The sequence below is a fragment of the Mustelus asterias genome, chromosome 17 (genome assembly GCF_964213995.1).
Source record: "Mustelus asterias chromosome 17, sMusAst1.hap1.1, whole genome shotgun sequence".
Taxonomy (NCBI): Eukaryota; Metazoa; Chordata; class Chondrichthyes; order Carcharhiniformes; family Triakidae; genus Mustelus; species Mustelus asterias.
Window position 1 is genome coordinate 77,022,832 of NC_135817.1, and position 19,511 is coordinate 77,042,342.

General features: G+C 46.9%; 1 protein-coding gene across 1 annotated transcript in view; it reads left to right on the top strand.

Moving 5' to 3' along the window:
• The window catches only part of LOC144506204 (uncharacterized), a 56,515-nt gene that overhangs the window by 18,661 nt on the left and 18,343 nt on the right, over positions 1–19,511 (top strand). Inside the window, exons 3-6 of the mRNA XM_078232066.1 lie at positions 697–809; positions 3,573–3,774; positions 15,568–15,837; positions 17,645–17,760. Of these exons, the coding sequence (XP_078088192.1) occupies positions 697–809; positions 3,573–3,774; positions 15,568–15,837; positions 17,645–17,760 (701 nt within the window). The remainder of the gene's footprint in view (positions 1–696; positions 810–3,572; positions 3,775–15,567; positions 15,838–17,644; positions 17,761–19,511) is intronic.

Below are 19,511 nucleotides of genomic sequence, written 5' to 3' on the forward strand. Positions count from 1 at the left end.
TTCACTAATGTTCTTTAGGGAAGGAAATCTGCTGTCCTTACCCGTCTGGCCTAGATGTGACTCCAGATCCACAGCACTGTGGCTGACTCTCAAATATCCTCTGAAATGGGCGGCACGGTGGCAAAGTGGTTAGCACTGCTGCCTCACAGTACCAGGGACCTGGGTTCGATTCCCGGCTTGGGTCACTGTTTGTGTGGAGTTTGCACGTTCTCCCTGTGTCTACGTGGGTTTCCTCTGGGTGCTCCGGTTTCCTCCCACAGCCCAGAGACCGTTAGGTGCATTGGCCGTGCTAAATTGCCCCTTCGTGTACCGGGATGCGTAAATTAGAGGGATTAGTGGGGTAAATATGTGGGGTTATGGGGATGGGGCCTAGGTGGGATTGTTGTCGGTGCAGACTCGATGGGCTGAATGGCCTCCTTCTGCACTGTAGGATTCCATGATTCTATGGAGGGCAGTTAGGGACAGGCAATAAATGCTGGACCCAACAAATGATACTCACATTCCGAGTCTTCCACCCAATCAGAGACCTTGCATTTTGTTTTCCACTAATTACATTTCTAACATTTTCCAGTTCTGATGAAAGCTCATTGACCTGAAATGTTGACTCTGTTTCTCTCTCCACAGATGCTGCCTGACTTCCTGAGTATTTCCAGCACTTTCTGTTTTTATTTTATGATGAAACTTTGTGTTTTACAGTTGGAATTGACTACTATTTGGGAAGGGCAAAGTTGAAGGTGAATGTATCTGAGATGGCTACCAACCACAGTGGCTGGGATTATTTGGACCTCTTGAGGAACGCCAGTACTTGGGTATGTAAAGCCACTGAATATGTGTTCTTGGATACTCAGCAGGAACGACTATTGGTCAATTTTCTCCAATAAACGTAGAGTGGAGATTATAATAAATTTGAAAAATGCTTTTCCTCCAGTTTGTCCTTTTTCTCTCTTGCTCTGGTGGAGGATTCATCTCAAGTTGGGCACAATCGCACGCACACCAGCAGATCTCTGGTACCACACCCAGGCAGCTACTCTCCATGCATCAGCTGAGTAATTCAACACAGAACAACAGGGAAGGGAGTTCTTTGTAACAGACTCTGATACTCTCCTTTGTCTCACATTTGTCCACATACCTTTACCTCTTCATTAATTCTACTATGGGATGTGAGCATCGTTGGCCAGGCCAGCATTCTTATTACCCATATATGTCCTTGAGAAACTTGTGGTGAGCCACCTCTGCCTGGACTGCTGCAATCCGGGTGGTGTAGGTACACCCACGGCGCTGTTAGGGAGGGCGTTTCGGGATTTTGTCGCAGAGACAGTGAAGGAACAGCTAGATATTTCCAGTGGGGATGGTGTGTGGTTTTTTTTACAACGGTCCAGATTATTATTTCCTTTGAACTTTCCCCAGCTGTGATCGGAAACGAGAAGATTTTGAGGTGAGCCAATTGGATGGTGACTGCCTACTGTCACACAAGATGATGGTTTGTGTCGGGGTGGTCATCTCTGTGTTCACCATGACCTGGAGTCCTGCTCTGGCATGGCAGTCTCTGCTGCATTTGGTACAGAGGAAGACAGGGGCTGTGAAGGTTCAAAATTCACTAGTCAATATTTTCCCTGGGCCCTCTTCATGACCAGCTGAACTTTTTGTTCCTACTCTCTTCTTCCTATGTCTTTCCAAACAGTTAGCCTGCAGAGGTCATGATCTCCAACATTGTCTCTCACAACATCAAACCAACGTCCTGTCCGCCCTCTCAGATGGGAGTGTAATGGATGAATGGTTCAAAGACAAGAACCATGGGGAGGCGATGGCCTAGTTGTATTATCGTTAGACTATTAATTCAGAAACTCAGCTAATATTCTGGGGACCCCGAGTTCAAATCTCACCACGGCAGATGGTGGAATTTGAATTCATTAAAAAAAAATCTGGAATTAAGAATCTATTGATGACCATGAAACCTATTGTCGATTGTTGGAAAACGCCATCTAGTTTACGAATGTCCTTTAGCGAAGGAAATCTGCCGTCCTTACCTGGTCTGGCCTACATGTGACTCCAGAGCCACTGCAATGTGGTTGACTCTCAACTACCCTCTGAACAAGGACAACTAGAGATGGGCAATAAATGCTGGCCCAGCCAGTGATGCCCACATCCCATAAAAATGAATTAAATTAAGCAGGTATGAGGGGCTTGATCGACGTGAGCTTCCTATTGATCTGTGATGCTGTCCAGCAGTTGAATAACCACATAGGTTTGGTTGGGCTGGGGCACATGAGTACAAACATGCACACGGCAGTTGGGGGTGTTATATGAAATGATGAGTATTTTCAAATATTGATTGGACAACACTGTACAGTGCATTTTAAAGGGTCCTGAATACCCAACTCCAAGTTGATTGTGATCATATGGACTTTAATTCAAAACCTGCAACTTTGGAAACCTTCAATGGAATGGTTCCCAGACCAAATAAAAACAGCTCTGTATTTTAAAGGTTTTTTTATTCATTTGTGGGACATGGGCAGTGCTGGCTGGCCGGCATTTATTGCCCATCCCAAGTTGCCCTTGGAGGGCAGTTGAGAGTCAACCACATTGTTGTGACTCTGGAGTCACATGTAGGCCAGACCAGATAAGGACGGCAGATTTCCTTCCCTAAAGGACATTAGTGAACCTAATGGGTTTTTCTGACAATCGACAACAGTTTCATGGTCATCAGTAGATTCTTAATTCCTGATTCTTTTTTATTGAATTCAAATTCCACCATCTGCCGTGGCAGGGATTCGAACCCGGGTCCCCAGAACATTAGCTGAGTTTCTGGATTAATAGTCTAACGATAGGCCAAAAGAGATTGTTAACTGATCCTCAGGTGATTGTTGCTGTTCTTTTATGCATGCAGGTGATTTGTGCTACAGGAGAATTTTATAGAACTTGAGGAGCGGAATGTAAGTCATTGTTTAATGAATTAAAGTGCACTGTGTTCTCATTTTAAACTGTGGTACAGGTGGCCAGAAAATTTGCACCATATATCAGTTATGCGATGATGCACTCTTTAGATTCCATGGTGCGTGGCTTTCTTTGCGTGGGGGCATTGTTTTTAACACCAAATTACAAACATTAAATCTTACAAATGACAGATGGACTGTTACATAATGTGAGCCTGGGAACAGGAGAAGCACCAGGCTCATGATTTCCCTCCTGGTACCTGGTCCCTGGACCCTAACTTAAAAAAGACTTCCCAAAAGGACAGTCTCAGCTGCCTGTTACTGCAAGTATTTTACATCTGTAACAACAGAGATAAAGTGTCGGTAAACCAACAAGATAAAGACACAGGGGCGTGACGGGTGCTTCTGGCAACGGAGATTGATGACATCCTCTTTGCAGTTCCTCCAGGGTCATTGGATCCCAGTTTGGAAATGCATGCTATAATTCCAACTGGAGTCGTCAGGGCAAGATTGTGATTCATCTTAAGGGATCTGGGTTGGCGTGGCAACATTCTGCAGTTATAACCACAACAGTAGTAATTAACTGATAGCTGGCATTTCTATCTATAAATTTTCATATGCTGTAATTGTATGTTACAGCTGACATCTGCACTCCGAACACACAACATATCCGATGCAAATGTCCACGTCCTCTGCCCAGAGCCACCCCCTGGAGATCAGCAGTACCCAGTCCTTGACTTCATGTTGGTTGTGAATCAGAATTACAGTCCCGAATGGCTTGGCCAAGGATTCCACAACTTAACATCTACCAGTGAATACCTTAACGATGTTGAACTTGGAGGTAAAATGGCATGATGTGGAGTGAATGTTTGTTGTATGTGCATAGCATCTGAGTCATTATCATGTGATTTTAGGGTTTTTTTTCTTTTTCTCGTGTGTGTGTGTGTGTGTCCTAGAATTCCTACAAACTCCTCTTCAGCTCCCTTGTGCTACATGCTCAAGAAACATTGATATTATTTTAAAGAATTTTTTTTTGTTCATGGGATGTGTCACTGGCGAGGCCAGAACTGGTTTCCCACCCCTAATTGCTCCTGAGAAGGTGGTGGTGAGCTGCTTTCTTGAGCCGCTGCAATCCCTGGTGTCGGTACACCCACAGTGCTGTTAAGAAGGGGGTTTCACATTTCTGACCCAGTGACACTGGCAAGATAGGGCGACTGTGCGGAGTCTGCATGTTCTCCCCGCGTCTGCGTGGGTTTCCTCAGGATGCTCCAGTTTCCTCCCACACTCCAAAGATGTCTGGGTTAGGTTGATTGGCCATGCTAAATTGCCCCTTAGTGTCAGGGGGATTAGCAGCGTAAATACGTGGGGTTACAGGGATATGGCCTGGGTGGGATTGTTGTCGGTGCAGGCTCGATGGGCTGAATGGCATCCGCCTGCACTGTAGGGATTCTATGATGATATGGTTGCAACTATATTGAGTGGGCAATCTGAAACAGATGCCTTCAAAATCCAGACCGAGATCAAACAAGGCTGTGTGAAAATCCACATACAATTTACGATGTACCTGACAATGGCTATTCATCTCATCAAAGATCAACTGCCTTCTGGTGTGAGCATTAAATATTGCCCAAATGGAAAACTCTTTAACCTGAGTCGACTCTGTACCAAAACTAAACGGACCACCATAGTTATACATGATCTACAGTTTGCAGATCGCTGCAGTGCCAATGCCCACTCTTCCCCCAGATATTTGAGCTACTTTCAAACTCCTCAATTCTGCATGCAAGAAACTTTGCTTCTCCTCGGATGTTGCCTAAAATAAACTCACATGTCAACCTCCACCCAGACAGTCAAATATTACATCTCCCACATATGATGAAGGAGAGACTCTGTAATATGTTCAGCACTTACTATACCTTGGTAGCCACAATTCTCTGGATAGCACTATTGACGGGGAGATCCAGCATTGGATCAGCATTCTGCAAATTATGATAGCAAGTGTTTGACAATGAAGACTTTTTTTTGTTCCTTTGTGGGACATGGGCGTTGCTGGCTAACCAGCATTTATTGCCCATCCCTAGTTGCTCTGTTCAGAGGGCAGTTGAGAGTCTGTTGCTGTGGCTCTGGAGTCACATGTAGGCCAGACCAGGTAAGGACAGCAGATTTCCTTCCCTAAAGGACATTAGTGAACCAGATGGGTTTTTCCGACAATCAACAATGGTTTCATGGTCACCAGTAGATTCTTAATTCCAGATATTTTTTATTGAATTCAATTCCAACACCTGCCATAATGCGATTCTAACCCGGGTTCCCAGAACTTTAGCTGAGTTTCTGGATGAATAGTCTAGCAATAATACCACTGGGCCATCACCTCCCCTCCACCTCCACATGTCAACAAAAGTTCTAATGCACAGAACAGCTGTAGACACTACACTCCTATACTATGGCAGGGTGGCACAGTGGTTAGCACTGCTGCCTCACAGTGCCTGGGATCTGGGTTCGATTCCAGCCTTGGGTCACTGTCAGCATGGAGTTTGCACTTTCTCCCCGTGTCTGCGTGGGTTTCCTCTAGGTGTTCCGGTTTCCTCCCACATTCCAAAGATGTGCAGGTTAGGTGGATTTACCATGCTAAATTGCTCCTTAGTGTCCTAAGATGTGTAAATTAGGGGGATTAGTGGGGTAATTTTCACAGTAACTTCATTGCAGTGTTAATGTAAGCCTACTTGTGGCACTAATAAATAAACTTTAAACTTAAATAGGTGGGGTAACGGGGATTGGGCCTGGGTAGGGTGCTCTGTTGGAGAGTCGGTGCAGACCCAGGTCAAATGGCCTCCTTCTGCACTGTAGGAATTCTATGATTCTATAAGTCAGAATGGTGTCTGACTTGGAGGGGAACCTCCAGGTGGTGGAGTACCCTTGTATCTGCTGCCCTTGTCTTCTAGGTGGTAGATGTCGTGGATTTGGAAGGTGCTGTTGAAGGAAACTTGTCAGGTTGTGTTTTCAGCTCATCCCTGCCTACAGGATGTATTACCATCGACCATGGTGGGATTCGAGCCTGGGACCCCAGAGGAGTGCCCTAGGTTTGTGGATTACCACTTCAGTCACTTTTACTACCAGGCCACAGGAGGAACCTTCTTGTTGAGTTGTGTTAATGTTGCAAATGCTGGGACAATTGACTCCCATTGTGATTAAGAGCAGCTGATGTTAATAGGGTGAAGGTTAGGGCACGTGTATAAGAACCAGTTTCCACATATGTTGGATGACTATGTGGAAGGGCAAAGTGGTCTGCACTTATTTGTGAATAAATCATAGAATCCTACAGTGTAGAAGGAGGCCATTTGGCCAATCGAGTCTGCACTGACCACAATCCCACCCAGGCCCTATTCCCATAACCCCATACGTTCACCCTAGCTAGTCCCCCTGGCACTAAGGGGCAAATCCACCTAACCCACACATCTTTGGACTGTGGGAGGAAACCGGAGCACCCGGAAGAAACCCACCCAGACACGGGGAGAATGTGCAAACTCCACACAGAGTGTGACCCAAGCTGGGAATCGAACACGGCTCCCTGGCGCTGTGAGGCAGCAGTGCTAACCACCGTGCCACCGTGCCGCCCATTATGTCTATGTTGAAGATTGACTGGCTCCAGCTTCTTCCTTTGCCAGTTGGATGGTCACTGGTCTAACAAGTAGTTGCAGTTCCTACGAATGGTCAAAGCCACAGTGCACCGATAGTGGAAGGAGTGAATACTTAAGGTGATGTCCAGTGTCAACCAAATGGGCTGCTTGGTCTTTAAATGGTGTCAAGCTCTTTGAATATTGTTGGAACTGCACTCATCCAGGCAAGTGAAGAATATTCCCCCCAACACTCCTAACTTATACTTTGAATGGGCTTTGGAGAGTCAGGAGTTAGTCACTACACATTTTACAGCCTCTGACCAGAGATTTTATATGGCTGGTCCAGTTACCTTTCTGCCCAGTGGTAACCTCTGTTAACAGTGGGGGATTCAGCGATAGTGATGCCATTGAACTGAGATGGGGAGCTAGTGAGATGCTGTATTTTTGGAAATGTTTGCTGCTTGGCACTTGTCTGGTGGAATGTTACTTGCCAGATGCCGTGTGGATGTGGACTGCTTCGGTATCTGAGTTTCTGTGAATGATACTGAACACTGTGATCATCAGCAAATGTCCCCACTTCTAACCTTATGATGGAAGAAAGGTCACTGATGAAACAGCTGAAGATGGTTGGGTGCAGGACGCTACCCTTAGGAATTCCTGCAGAAATGCCCTGGGGCTGCGATGATTGGTCTACAACCATTTTCCTTTGTGCCAAGTATGACTTCAAACAGTGGAAAATTTATCCTGTGATTCCAATTGACTTGAATTTTGCTTGGGCTCCTTGATGCCACACTCAGTCAGATGCTGCCTCGATGTCAAAGGCAGTCACTCTCAGCTCACTCCTTGAATTCAGCTCTGTGGCCCATGTTTGTACTAAGGTGATAATGAGGTCAAGAACTGAGTGGCCATGGTGGAACCTGACTATTTTAAGAGACATGGTGAGGGTTTAAAGCAACTTTTATTTTTGTTTGGTTGGATACATCAGTAGCCGACATGTCTTTATAAATTAAATGAAAAATAAAGCATGTAACATTGATATTGAGAAACGCTCTACTGCCATTCCTGGTTTGCATGACATGTGTGCTGTGGACAAATGGAACTTCACGCAAGCCTGGGGAAACGTCACTTTTGTGACAGAGTTTTACTAGGAGCTGGAACAAGTTTCAGTAGCACACTTCTCACAGTGATTGTAGAAGAGGTAGCTGATGGTTACACCATGGGGCTGAACTGGGTTGTGGTTGGCATCAGGAACCAGATAGAGGTGGTGCTGATGTCAGCTGTACTGTCAACCTCGCATGAATGTTCAATAGTAGAATGCCAGAAACTGGTGAAACATGTGACTGGAACTGTAGAGCACTGCAAAAACACCAAAGGGTGTGAATTCCAAGCCACAATACCACTTTGAGACTAATTTATGTATGGAGTTGTGGAGTCAAGGGTGTGAGAGAGACTGCTTCACCATAGTGATTCACAACCATTGTTGGGGAGGTGATGGCCTATGGTATTATTGCTAGATTACTAATCCAGAAACTCAGTTAATATTCTGGGGACCTGAGTTCGAATCCCGCCACGGCAGATGGGAGAATTTGATTTCAATAAAAAAAAATCTCGAATTAAGAATCTACTGTTGATCATCAACGATTGTCGGAAAAACCCAACTACTTCACCAATGTTCTTTAGGGAACGAAATCTGCTGTCTTTTCCTGGTCTGGCCTACATGTGACTCTAGACCCACAGCAATGTGGTTGACTCTCAACTGCCCTCCGGCAAGTAGGGATGGGCAATAAATGCTGGCCAGCCAGCGACGCCCATGTCCCACGAATGAATAAAAAATAAATTATGAACACCTGAAAACTTTCCTACATTAATGCAATGATCTTGGGATGGTGAACATGTATAAAATGAAACTTCATTGCTAAGGGAAGGAATCTTTAGTGAATCCAACCAAAGTTAATGTGGTTTTGGTGATCATAGAATCTCTACAGTTCAGGAGGAGGCCATTCGTTCCATCGAGCCTGCACCAACAACAATCCCACCCAGGCCCTATCCCCATAACCCGACATATTACCGTACTAATCCCCTGACACTAAGGGGCAATTTAGCATAGCCAATCAACCTAACCCGCACATCTTGGGACTGCAGGAGGAAACCAGAGCACCCGGAGGAAACCCACGCAGACATGGGGAGAACGTGCAAACTCCACACAGACAACGACCCAAGGCTGGAATTGAACCTGGGTCCTGGCACTGTGAGGCAGCAGTGCTAACCACTGTGCCACCATGCTGCCACGGTAATGCCAACATCAATTGAGATCCATAGCTTGTTTTTCCTGCATCTATCAGACATAAAGGCGCTGCTCAGGATTTGATGCCGAGGGACACACGTTCTGGGGGAGAAGCACAAGAATTGCCCTGCCACAACTCAAAGTGGAGCTCATTAGCACACCAATCTTGGGTACAGTAATCTTATGGAAGAAGTCACACTTAGGCCATGCATCTCAATCTGGACTTGAAGCAGCAATGAGGTAGGCAACTAGTTACATATGCATCGAGCATTAACATTAGCAGAGATGAGATATGCACAGATCGAGGAAGAACTAGTGATTGTGTTCCCCTATGATAGATTTGAGGCTTACATCTATAGCTAGACAGTGGTGAATATTGAAATGGGTCACTGTCTGCTGGGATCAATAATTCTCAAGACACTACACAGACTCCCAAAAAATGCTCCAAGGGGACGACATTTATAGCAGTGGTGTTCCACAGATTTATGTTGATTCCTTCAGGGTAAGCAACTCTGCGGGCTGCTACCTGCATGGCCTGTCTGGCATCCTTCAATGAGGAAACAAACAACATTTTACTCAAAAGTTTTGTCTCAACATGTCTTATAAGGAAGTGGAGAAGATGGTCCTTGGGAAGGTGATGGTCCAGTGGTATTATTGCTAGACTACTAATCCAGAAACTCAGCTAATGTTCTGGGGACCCGGGTTCGAATCCTGCCATGGCAGATGGTGGGATTTGAATTCAATAAAAAAATCTGGAATTGAGAATCTACTGATTGTCAATTGTCAATTGTCAGAAAAACCCATCTGATTCACGGATGTCCTTTAGGGAAGGAAATCTGCCGTCCTTACCTGCTCTGGCCTACATGTGACTCCAGACCCACAGCAGTGTGGTTGACTCTCAACTGCCCTGTGAAATGGCCAAGCAAGCCACTCAGTTTCAAGGGCAACTAGGGATGGGCATTAAATGCTGGTCCAGCCAATGACAACCATGTCCCATGAATGAATGGCTGATACATTGAACAGAGCACACCTACTGGAAGTTAACCCCAGTCACTGGATGAAATTAATCATCGCAAATCACTTCCACTTAGAGAACCAGACTGGCAACAACTTAATCATGTTGCTTCTGATGACTCGGTTCAGAAGTAACTGGGCTATCAATGTGACAAGACTGCTCTGGTCAGAGGTACATTAATACCTCAATTCCAAGGGCAATTGATATTTAAAGGAGAATTACACATGGAACCAGCTGTATTGTGTAAGAAATCAATGTCAGTAGCCCGTTCAACACAGCATCTGCATAGAAGGTTGCATCCGTGACAGCCTCTATTGATCCAGGCTGTCAACCGATAATACATAGCAAAATGTGACATCTGCTTGTCTCATTGCAGTTATCTAAGTAAGGAACCATCATTACAGATTGTGATACAGCCTTGGTCAAAGGCTGGGGCTGATCGTTCTGAGTCACATGTGCTTACACTACTCCCTGAATGTGACTATTGCAATAACTTTCTGGAAGAAGCCAATCAACTCTGTTACTCCATGGGCATTCGGCCTCTGATATTCGGGTAAGCGTTCTCCAAGGCGGCCTTCGCGACACACAACGGCGCAGAGTCGCTGAGCAGAAACTGATGGCCAAGTTCCGCACACACGAGGACGGCCTCAACCGGGATATTGGGTTCATGTCACACTATTTGTAACCCCCACAGTTGCCTAGACCTGCAGAGTTTCACTGGCTGTCTTGTCTGGAGACAATACACATCTTTTTAGCCTGTCTTGATGCTCTCTCCACTCACATTGTTTTGTTTCTTAAAGACTTGATTAGTTGTAAGTATTCGCATTCCAACCATTATTCATGTAAATTGAGTCTGTGTCTTTATATGCTCTGTTTGTGAACAGAATTCCCACTCACCTGAAGAAGGGGCTTAGAGCTCCGAAAGCTTGTGTGGCTTTTGCTACCAAATAAACCTGTTGGACTTTAATTTGGTGTTGTTAAACCTCTTACTGTGTTTACTCCATGAAATAGTCAGAGAACTCTCAAGAGACGTTTCTGAGATTTGGGACACATCCTGGTAAAGGGTGGTAGTCTAGAACTTGAAGTGCTTGTCAAGAGATAGAGCTGTGAAGCATGATGTCATCATCCCCCTGCCCACAGTCGAATGGCATGGCCAAGATTCCCGAGATAAGAGAACAAATGACTCCTCCAAAATGCAAGAATCTGGTCAATTCGAGTTTCTGGCTCCATTAGGTTGATGCAACATGGTGGGTGAAGGCGTCAGATTGAGGAAGAATCTTGTGCCCTTGTTGGCCTGAAGTAATGTTGGCAGTATTGCTATAACAGGAATGCTTCAACCACTTAGACAATGACATAGTGCAATACAATGTAGATGAAAACTCCTGACGGGAGAATTTGGAATGCTGGGACACACACTAACGTGGTGGGTTTTAGAAGTTTCACAATATACACTAACGATTTGGAAGAAGGAACTGAAGGCTTTATTGCTAAGTTTGCAGTTGATACAAAGATATGTAGAAGGACAGGTAGTATTGAGGAAGCAGGGGGGCTGCAGAAGGACTTGGACAGGCTAGCAGAGTGGGCAAAGAAGTGGCAGTGGAATACAATGTGGAAAAGTGTGAGGTTATGCACTTTGGAAGGAGGAATAGAGGCATAGACTATTTTCTAAATGGGGAAATGCTTAGGAAATCAGAAGCACAAAGGGACTTGGGAGTCCTTGTTCAAGATTCCCTTAAGGTTAACGTGCAGATTCAGTCGGCAGTTAGGAAGGCAAATGCATTGTTAGCATTCGTGTTGAGAGGGCTGGAATACAAGCGCAAGGATGTATTTCTGAGGTTGTATAAGGGTCTAGTCAGACCCCATTTGGAGTGAGCAGTTTTGGACTCCTAAGGATATCTAAGGAAGGATGTGCTGACCGTGGAAAGGGTCCAGAGGAGGTTCTCAAGAATGATCCCTGGAATGAAGAGCTTGTCATATGAGGAACAGTTGAGGACTCTGGGTCTGAACTCGTCGGAGTTTAGAAGGATGAGGGGAGATCTTATTGAAACTTACAGGATATTGCGAGGCCTGGATAGAGTGGACGTGGAGAGGGTGTTTTCACTAGTAGGAAAAACTAGAACCAGAGGGCACAACTGTGGTGGACTTCAGTTGTGCCTTTGTCCTGCCTGGACACATCCCCTGCCGGCTCGGCTCCTCCCCTTGTCACCTAGTATAAAGGTGGCTGTCTCCTCCCCCTTGTTCAGTTCGGGTCAGTTACCTGTTGGGATGTGCTCCTGATTCTGTTATGAATAAAAGCCTACAATTGTATTGGCACACAAGTAGTCTTTTGCCTAATTGATAGCGCATCAATTTTATTCATAACATTTGACCGACATGGAGCAGCTTTTAAAACCTGACAAGTTAACATTAGACCCTCAAGAGGTCGGAGTCTCTGATAAATTTGACCTTTGGCTGGACTGCTTCGAAGCATTCATCGCGCCGCTGCGGTCGTCGACTCTGACGGCGATAAGCTCCATGTGCTCCGCGCCTGGGTAAGCGATGCAGTCTACGGTATCTTCCGGGACGCTACTACATATGTGGACACTATAGAACTCTTAAAAGGGCAGTTTCGAAAGAGCCCTAATGTAGTCTACGCCAGACATCTCCTGGCTACCCGCAAGCAGCAGCCAGGAGAATCGTGCGCCCAATTTCAGCGTGCCCTGCGGGTCCTAGCTCGAGCTTGCAACTGTAAGGCTGTTTCAGCAGCTCAGATCATGGAGGATCTGATCCGGGACGCCTACGTTGTGGGTGTTGAGTCTACTTACATCCGGCAGCGCCTGCTTGAACAGGATGGCCTGGATCTCCAGAAAACGGCCACGATGGCTGAATCGGTAGAAGCAGCCTCCCGCAATCTCAGGACCTACCCCGCATCCCGTTCAAGCAACGGTTCCACCGCGACGGCTGTTCCAGCGGGGCCCAAATGCTACTTTTGCGGCCTATCCAAGAATCCTCGGCGTTGCTGCCTGGCGAAGAATACGATGCGGTAAGCTCGGCCACTTCGTCAAAGTCTGCCGGGCGAAGCCGATCGCGAAGCCTCGGGGCGCCACGTGTGTTCCGTGGGCGCAGCCATCTTTAATACAGTCGTCGGATGCGTGGGAGTCGCCATCTTTGATGCAGTCAGTGGATGTGCGGGAATCGCCATCTTGGATGTCGTCATCAAGGCGCGCCGAGCGGGAGACTTTATCCGTGACATCATCAGACGGGGACAAAGATGGATTCTTACTGGATTCGACGGTGGCATCGATTTGCCTGGACCAGTCGCAGCCTCACCAACTTTCCAAGTCAATAATGGAGATCAAGGTAAATGACCATGCAGAAAACTGCCTGTTCGACTGCGGGAGCACAGAGAGTTTTATACACCCTCGCACAGTGCGTCAATATGCCCTTCCCGTGCGGCCCTGGAGACAGACTATCTCCATGGCTTCAGATTCCCACTCAGTGGAGGTCCTTGGGTGCTGCTTGCTGACGCTGACGGTACAGGGCACAGTCTACGAGTGTTTTCGGCTCCTCGTGCTGCCGCGACTCTGTGCAGCTGTACTGCTGGGGTTAGATTTCCTCACCCATCATAGGAGCGTCACCCTGCAGTATGATGGCCCTTATCCCCCGCTCTCTGTCTGCAAGGCGCCGTCACTGCGCACCACCTGCAGTCTCTCGACCCTCAAGATTACCCCCCTCCCTTCCTCTAACCGCAATATTTATTTTCTGAATGTCATCGATGAATACTCGCATTTCCCTTTTGCCTTCCCCTGCCCGGACATGACCACGGCTACGGTGATTCGGACCCAGAACACGCTCTTCACCCTGTTCGGCTTTCCATCCTATATTCATAGCGACTGTGGGTCCTCATTCATGAGTGACGGGCTGCGGCAGTACCTGCTCGCCAAAGGCATTGCCTCCAGCCGCACCATTACCCCAGGGGTAATGGTCAAGTAGAGCAGGAGAACGCAATGGTCTGGAAGGCTGTTCTATTAGCGCTACAGTCTAGGGGCCTTCCAGTCAGCCGTTGGCAAGACGTCCTCCTGGACGCATTACATTCAATTAGGTCACTCTTGTGTACAGCGACCAATACGATCCCTCACGAGCGGATGTTCACTTTTCCCAGAATGTCCTCCTCGGGTACTTCGCTCCCAGCTTGGCTGATGTCCCCGGGACCCGTTCTGCTTCGGAAGCATGTCCGGACCCATAAGGCAGACCCCTTGGTCGAGGAGGTCCAATTGCTCCACGCTAATCCTCAATACGCTTATGTAGCGTACCCTGACGGGCGGGAGGACACGGTCTCTGTCCGCGACTTGGCACCCGCAGGTGCCTCTGAGGCCACCACGTCCCTCCGCCCCTCTGTCCCTTGTGTTGTGCGCCCAGAGACCGTTATGCCCCTCCCCCCTTCAGTCCCAGTCTCCCATATTGTGCGCCCAGAGCCCGCTACGGCCCTCCACCCCCCAGCTCCAGTTCCCACTGTTCTCCATACACCACCAGGGCCACAGCCCACTCCTCTCACCCCTATGTACAGCTCGCTTGAGTCGCCGGGGCCGTCGCCACGCAGTACCCGACTACTGGACGGGACGATGGATGGGTCCGCCTCACACCACCTGGCGCCTCCTCTCGACGCTCAGTGCATGGAGCCTGGGCCGACATCGCTCCCTGCTCGGACGACTCTGCAACCTGCCCTACGACGATCGCGACAGCGGATCAAGCCACCGGATCGTCTGGACTTGTGATATTGTTTCCGCTTCACCCCGTGTTGTTTTTTTAAAGTAGGGGTGAATGTGGTGGACTTCAGTTGTGCCTTTGTCCTGCCTGGACCACCGTTGTGTGTTTGTTATGCCTGGACACATCCCCTGCCGGCTCGGCTCCTCCCCTTGTCACCTAGTATAAAGGTGGCTGTCTCCTCCCCCTTGTTCAGTCCGGGTCGGTTACCTGTTGGGATGTGCTCCCGATTCTGTTATGAATAAAAGCCTACAGTTGTATTGGCACACAAGTAGTCTTTTGCCTAATTGATAGTGCATCAATAGCCTTAGGCTAAAGGGACGATCCTTTAAAACAGAGATGAGGAAGAATTTCTTCAGCCAGAGAGTGGTGAATCTGTGGAACTCTTTGGGGCCAAGGTCATTGAGTGTCTTTAAGACAGAGATAGATAGGTTCTTGATTAATAAGGGGATCAGGGGTTATGGGGAAAAGGCAGGAGAATGGGGATGAGAAAAATATCATCCATGATTGAATGGCGGAGCAGACTCGATGGGCCGAGTGGCCTAATTCTGCTCCGATGTCTTATGGTCTTATGATGTGCACTCAAAGGCTCGTCATGCCACAGGAACTGGCATCAGTTGATTTTTGCTGACAAGGCACATGTAAGCAAAGCTGCTGAAATTGAGGACTTCCTCTGACATGCATGTCCTCTGAACTGTCCAATGCAAGTAACAATAGCCGTATGTGTGTTTGTTTGTGTGTGTGTTTGTATGTGTGTGTTTGTGTGTGTGTTTGTATGTGTGTGTGTGTTTGTGTGTGTGTGTGTGTTTGTGTGTGTGTTTGTATATGTGTTTGTGTGTGTGTTTGTATGTGTGTGTTTGTGTTTGTGTGTGTTTGTATATGTGTTTGTGTGTGTGTGTGTGCGCATAGGCACTGTATACTATGGAAAGACACTTTTCTTCCCATTAATTGAACTTATTCCTTGTTCTTCTGCAGATCACTTTCTACAAACCGGGTACACACTGACAGCGCAAGGACAGAGTGTAGAGTGGTGCGAGAACTCGACAGCTCCAGCTCGGAAACCCAATGAAACTGATTCAACAGATTCAATGTGGGTAAAGAGTAGCACAACCAATAGTCCCAGTGTCGCATGGCCAGTAAACCAATCAGGGCAGACGAGCCCAACCACTACAATTGTTCCAAATCAGCCGACAGTATGGGCAGCGACGGTGACAGGCAAAGCAGCCGCCGTTACCATGGAAACAGGTACTCTTGCACATAGAACTGGCTGAAGTATCGACTAGCAAAAAGGTTGTGGTGTGGTACAAACTGAGACTGCAGCTGGGTGTTATCATAGAATCATAGAAGCGTACAATGCCATTCGGCCCATCGAGTCTGCACCGACCACAATCCCACCCAGGCCCTATCCCCATAACCCCATGCATTCACCCGAGTTAGTCCCCCTGACATGAAGGGGCAATTTAACATGGCCAATCCATCTAACCGGCACATCAAAAATCAACTGGGTGATGGGTAAGGGACAGCTGTCCATGTGATTCTAATTGTTCCCAAAGTCATGCACAATAATAAACAGCAGGGACCTAAACACAATAAATTGGCAAAATCATGCATGTTTTTTGCAATGCATTATGCAGTGGGGAGGAACTCTGGGGTAGGATTGCCCATGGTGCCATTAGGTTGAAAAGAAGGAAAGGAATACTTGCACTTCTGTAGTGCCTTTCATAAACTCAGGATTCCCAAAGCACTTTGCAACTAATTAAGTACTTTTGAGGTGTAGTCATTGTTGCAATGTAAGAAACATGGACGCCAATTTGTGCACAGCAAGCTCCCACTAATGATGATTGGGAGATAAATCTTGGCCAAGATACCAGAGATAACTTCCCTGCTCCTCTCTGTAAAACAGTGCAATGGGTTCCTCTACATCCATCTGTGCAAACAGATGGCGGCAAGCTGTGATATGGCAAATGTTTCGAATAGAACATGTTTAAGATTGTCCTTTACGCACCAAGAAACTTTTCAATTTAATTAACGCCACTAATCATTGCTCACTGGTTCATCTCTATTCTAACAAAGATCCAATTACAATTGGCCATGTTACAGCCCTGACAATTAATGCACTCATAGCAAAATTCTCCCCTCTGTTGTAACAGAGATGGCCGCCTGTCTGTAGATCAATTAAAATTGCGGAACAAGGAATTAGATCCAAATGGAAGACTGCTAAAGCTGGAATATGCAGCATCTGTGAATAGGAAGGACCACCTAGGAGACTTTGGTCGTGTATACTGAAGACTGGAAAGAGGGATTTGAAATGAAAGGAAGGCTTGCATTTTCATAAAAGTCAAATTACTGCGGATGCTGGAATCTGAAACCAAAAGACAAAATGCTGGAAAATCTCAGCAGGTCTGGCAGCATCTGTAAGGAGAGAAAGGTGCTGACATCTCGAGTCTGGATGACCCTTTGTCAAAGCTCCTTTCTCTCCTTATAGATGCTGCCAGACCTGCTGAGATTTTCCAGCATTTTCTCTTTTGGTTGCATTTCTATAGTGCCTTCCACAACCACAGGACATGCTTTAAGCACGCTTGGCACAGCAGACTTTCTAAATTATTCCATTTTAAAATTCATAAGGCAATTCTGAATATTCATTTTTTAAATTCATTCTGCAAACTTTAAGTTCACCTGATCCTATTTCCTCACTGCTCACTCTCATTTTAGCCTGAAGGCCTTCTGGGACCTCATCAATTTCATTTCAGCTTAGATAGCCAGTGAACCTGGGCAATAGTAGAATGGGCTGTGGGGTTGGGGGGGGGGGGGGGGGGGGGGGGGTGGGGGGGGGGGGGGAGGGGGCTCAGCTAAAGTCCATACATGATTACTTTCAATCAGGAGGGGGTGAGGGGGTCACTGAAGAGAGATCAGAATTGAGGAGCCCATCTGAATTTATCCCTTCCCGAACCTAGAATGGGAAAGGTCCATGTATCGCACCTCTGCTTCCAATCTAAGGAGTCACATGAAAGTTTTAAAACAACTTGTTGTCTCAATTTGTACATTTCTGCAGCCTTCACTGCTTTCAGAGCTTCCGTTTTGGTCACCAACTGGAACTCCACCACCGTAGGTCTCAACGATAAAAGCTGCATCGCCTATGGAAAACTGGAGGAGCTCTTTAGAAGCCAGGTAAGGTGTCAAGCTGGATGCAGACGCAATGGGGAACAGAAAGAACTTGTAGTTTTATGGAACCTTTCACACCCTCAAGGCACCTCACTACACTTCACAGCCAATGCGTTTATTGAATTATAATCTTTAGTGTAGGGAATGTGGTAATAGGCCCATAGCAAACTCCCACAGACAGCATGAGTTAACGCAGGGCTTCCCAAACTTTTCCAGCCACAGAACCCCTTTGCCCTCGCAGGAATACCGAAGGAACCCCTGAGAAACATTATTAATGTGTTGAAAAGACAAACCACGAAAAAAGATTCCTATTGCACAATGCATACAAACACAAAAAACAAATCTATGGAAGTTTTATCTATTTCTTATATGTATATATTTATTATCATTAAAAAGTTTTCTTATTACAAACCTACTTGGGTCTTACTTTTTTGTCATTTTTAACGGGAGGAGAGTTGCTGCTTATTTGGTTCAATAGAGAGTGCTGCTGAAATGCTGGGTTTACACACACACACACACACTCACACTCACTCACTGACACACACACAGACACACAACACACACTCACACACACACTCACACAGGCACACACACACACAGGCACACTCACAGACACACAACACACACTCACATTCACTCACTCAGACACAGACACACAACACACACTCACACACACACACTCACAGACACACAACACACACTCACACACACACTCACTCACTCGCACACACACAGACACACACACACACAGGCACACTCACAGACACACACACACACAGACACACACAGGCACACTCACACACACATGCACCCTCACACATACACACACACACATGCACACACACACTCACACACACTCACTCACACACAACACGCACCCACACTCACTCACACACGCACACACAGACACACACACACAGGCACCCTCACACACATACACACAGGCACATTCACACACACACACACACAGGCACACACACACTCACACACACAGGCACACTCACTCGCACACTCACTCACTCAAAGATACTCACACACACACACACACATTCACGGGCACACTCACTCGCACACACACAGGCACACTCAAAGATACTCACACACACACACATTCACACACACTTGCACAAACACACACACTCACAAACACACTCGCAAACACACTCACACACTCACACACAGACACACACACATATACTCACACTCATACACACTCACACACACACACTCACACACACATACTCATACACACACTCACACACACACATTCACACACACACACACATTCACACACACACACTCGCACACACACACACACACTTGCACACACACACTCAGACTGACTCACTCACTCACACTCGCTCATACACACACACACGCACACACATACAGTCATACACACACAGTCGCACATACTCTCACACACATTCACTCACACACACACAAACACACGTACACACAGTCACACATACTCACACACACACACATACACTCACACACTCACATTCACACTCACACACACACTTCTCTCTCACCCACACACACATCCTCCTCACTCTCATTTGAAACATGGGCACATCCGTCAGAGGTTCGTACGATCTCGCCCGAGACCAATGGAGAATGCCGTTCTCCGAGCCTCGCCCAACCAACCCTGGAATCGGGGCAGGCGTGCTGGTAAAGTTCCAGCCGGCATCTCTGACAGTGCTGCGCTGCCTCAGAATGGAGACATAGAAAATTGGAGCAGGAGGAGGCCATTC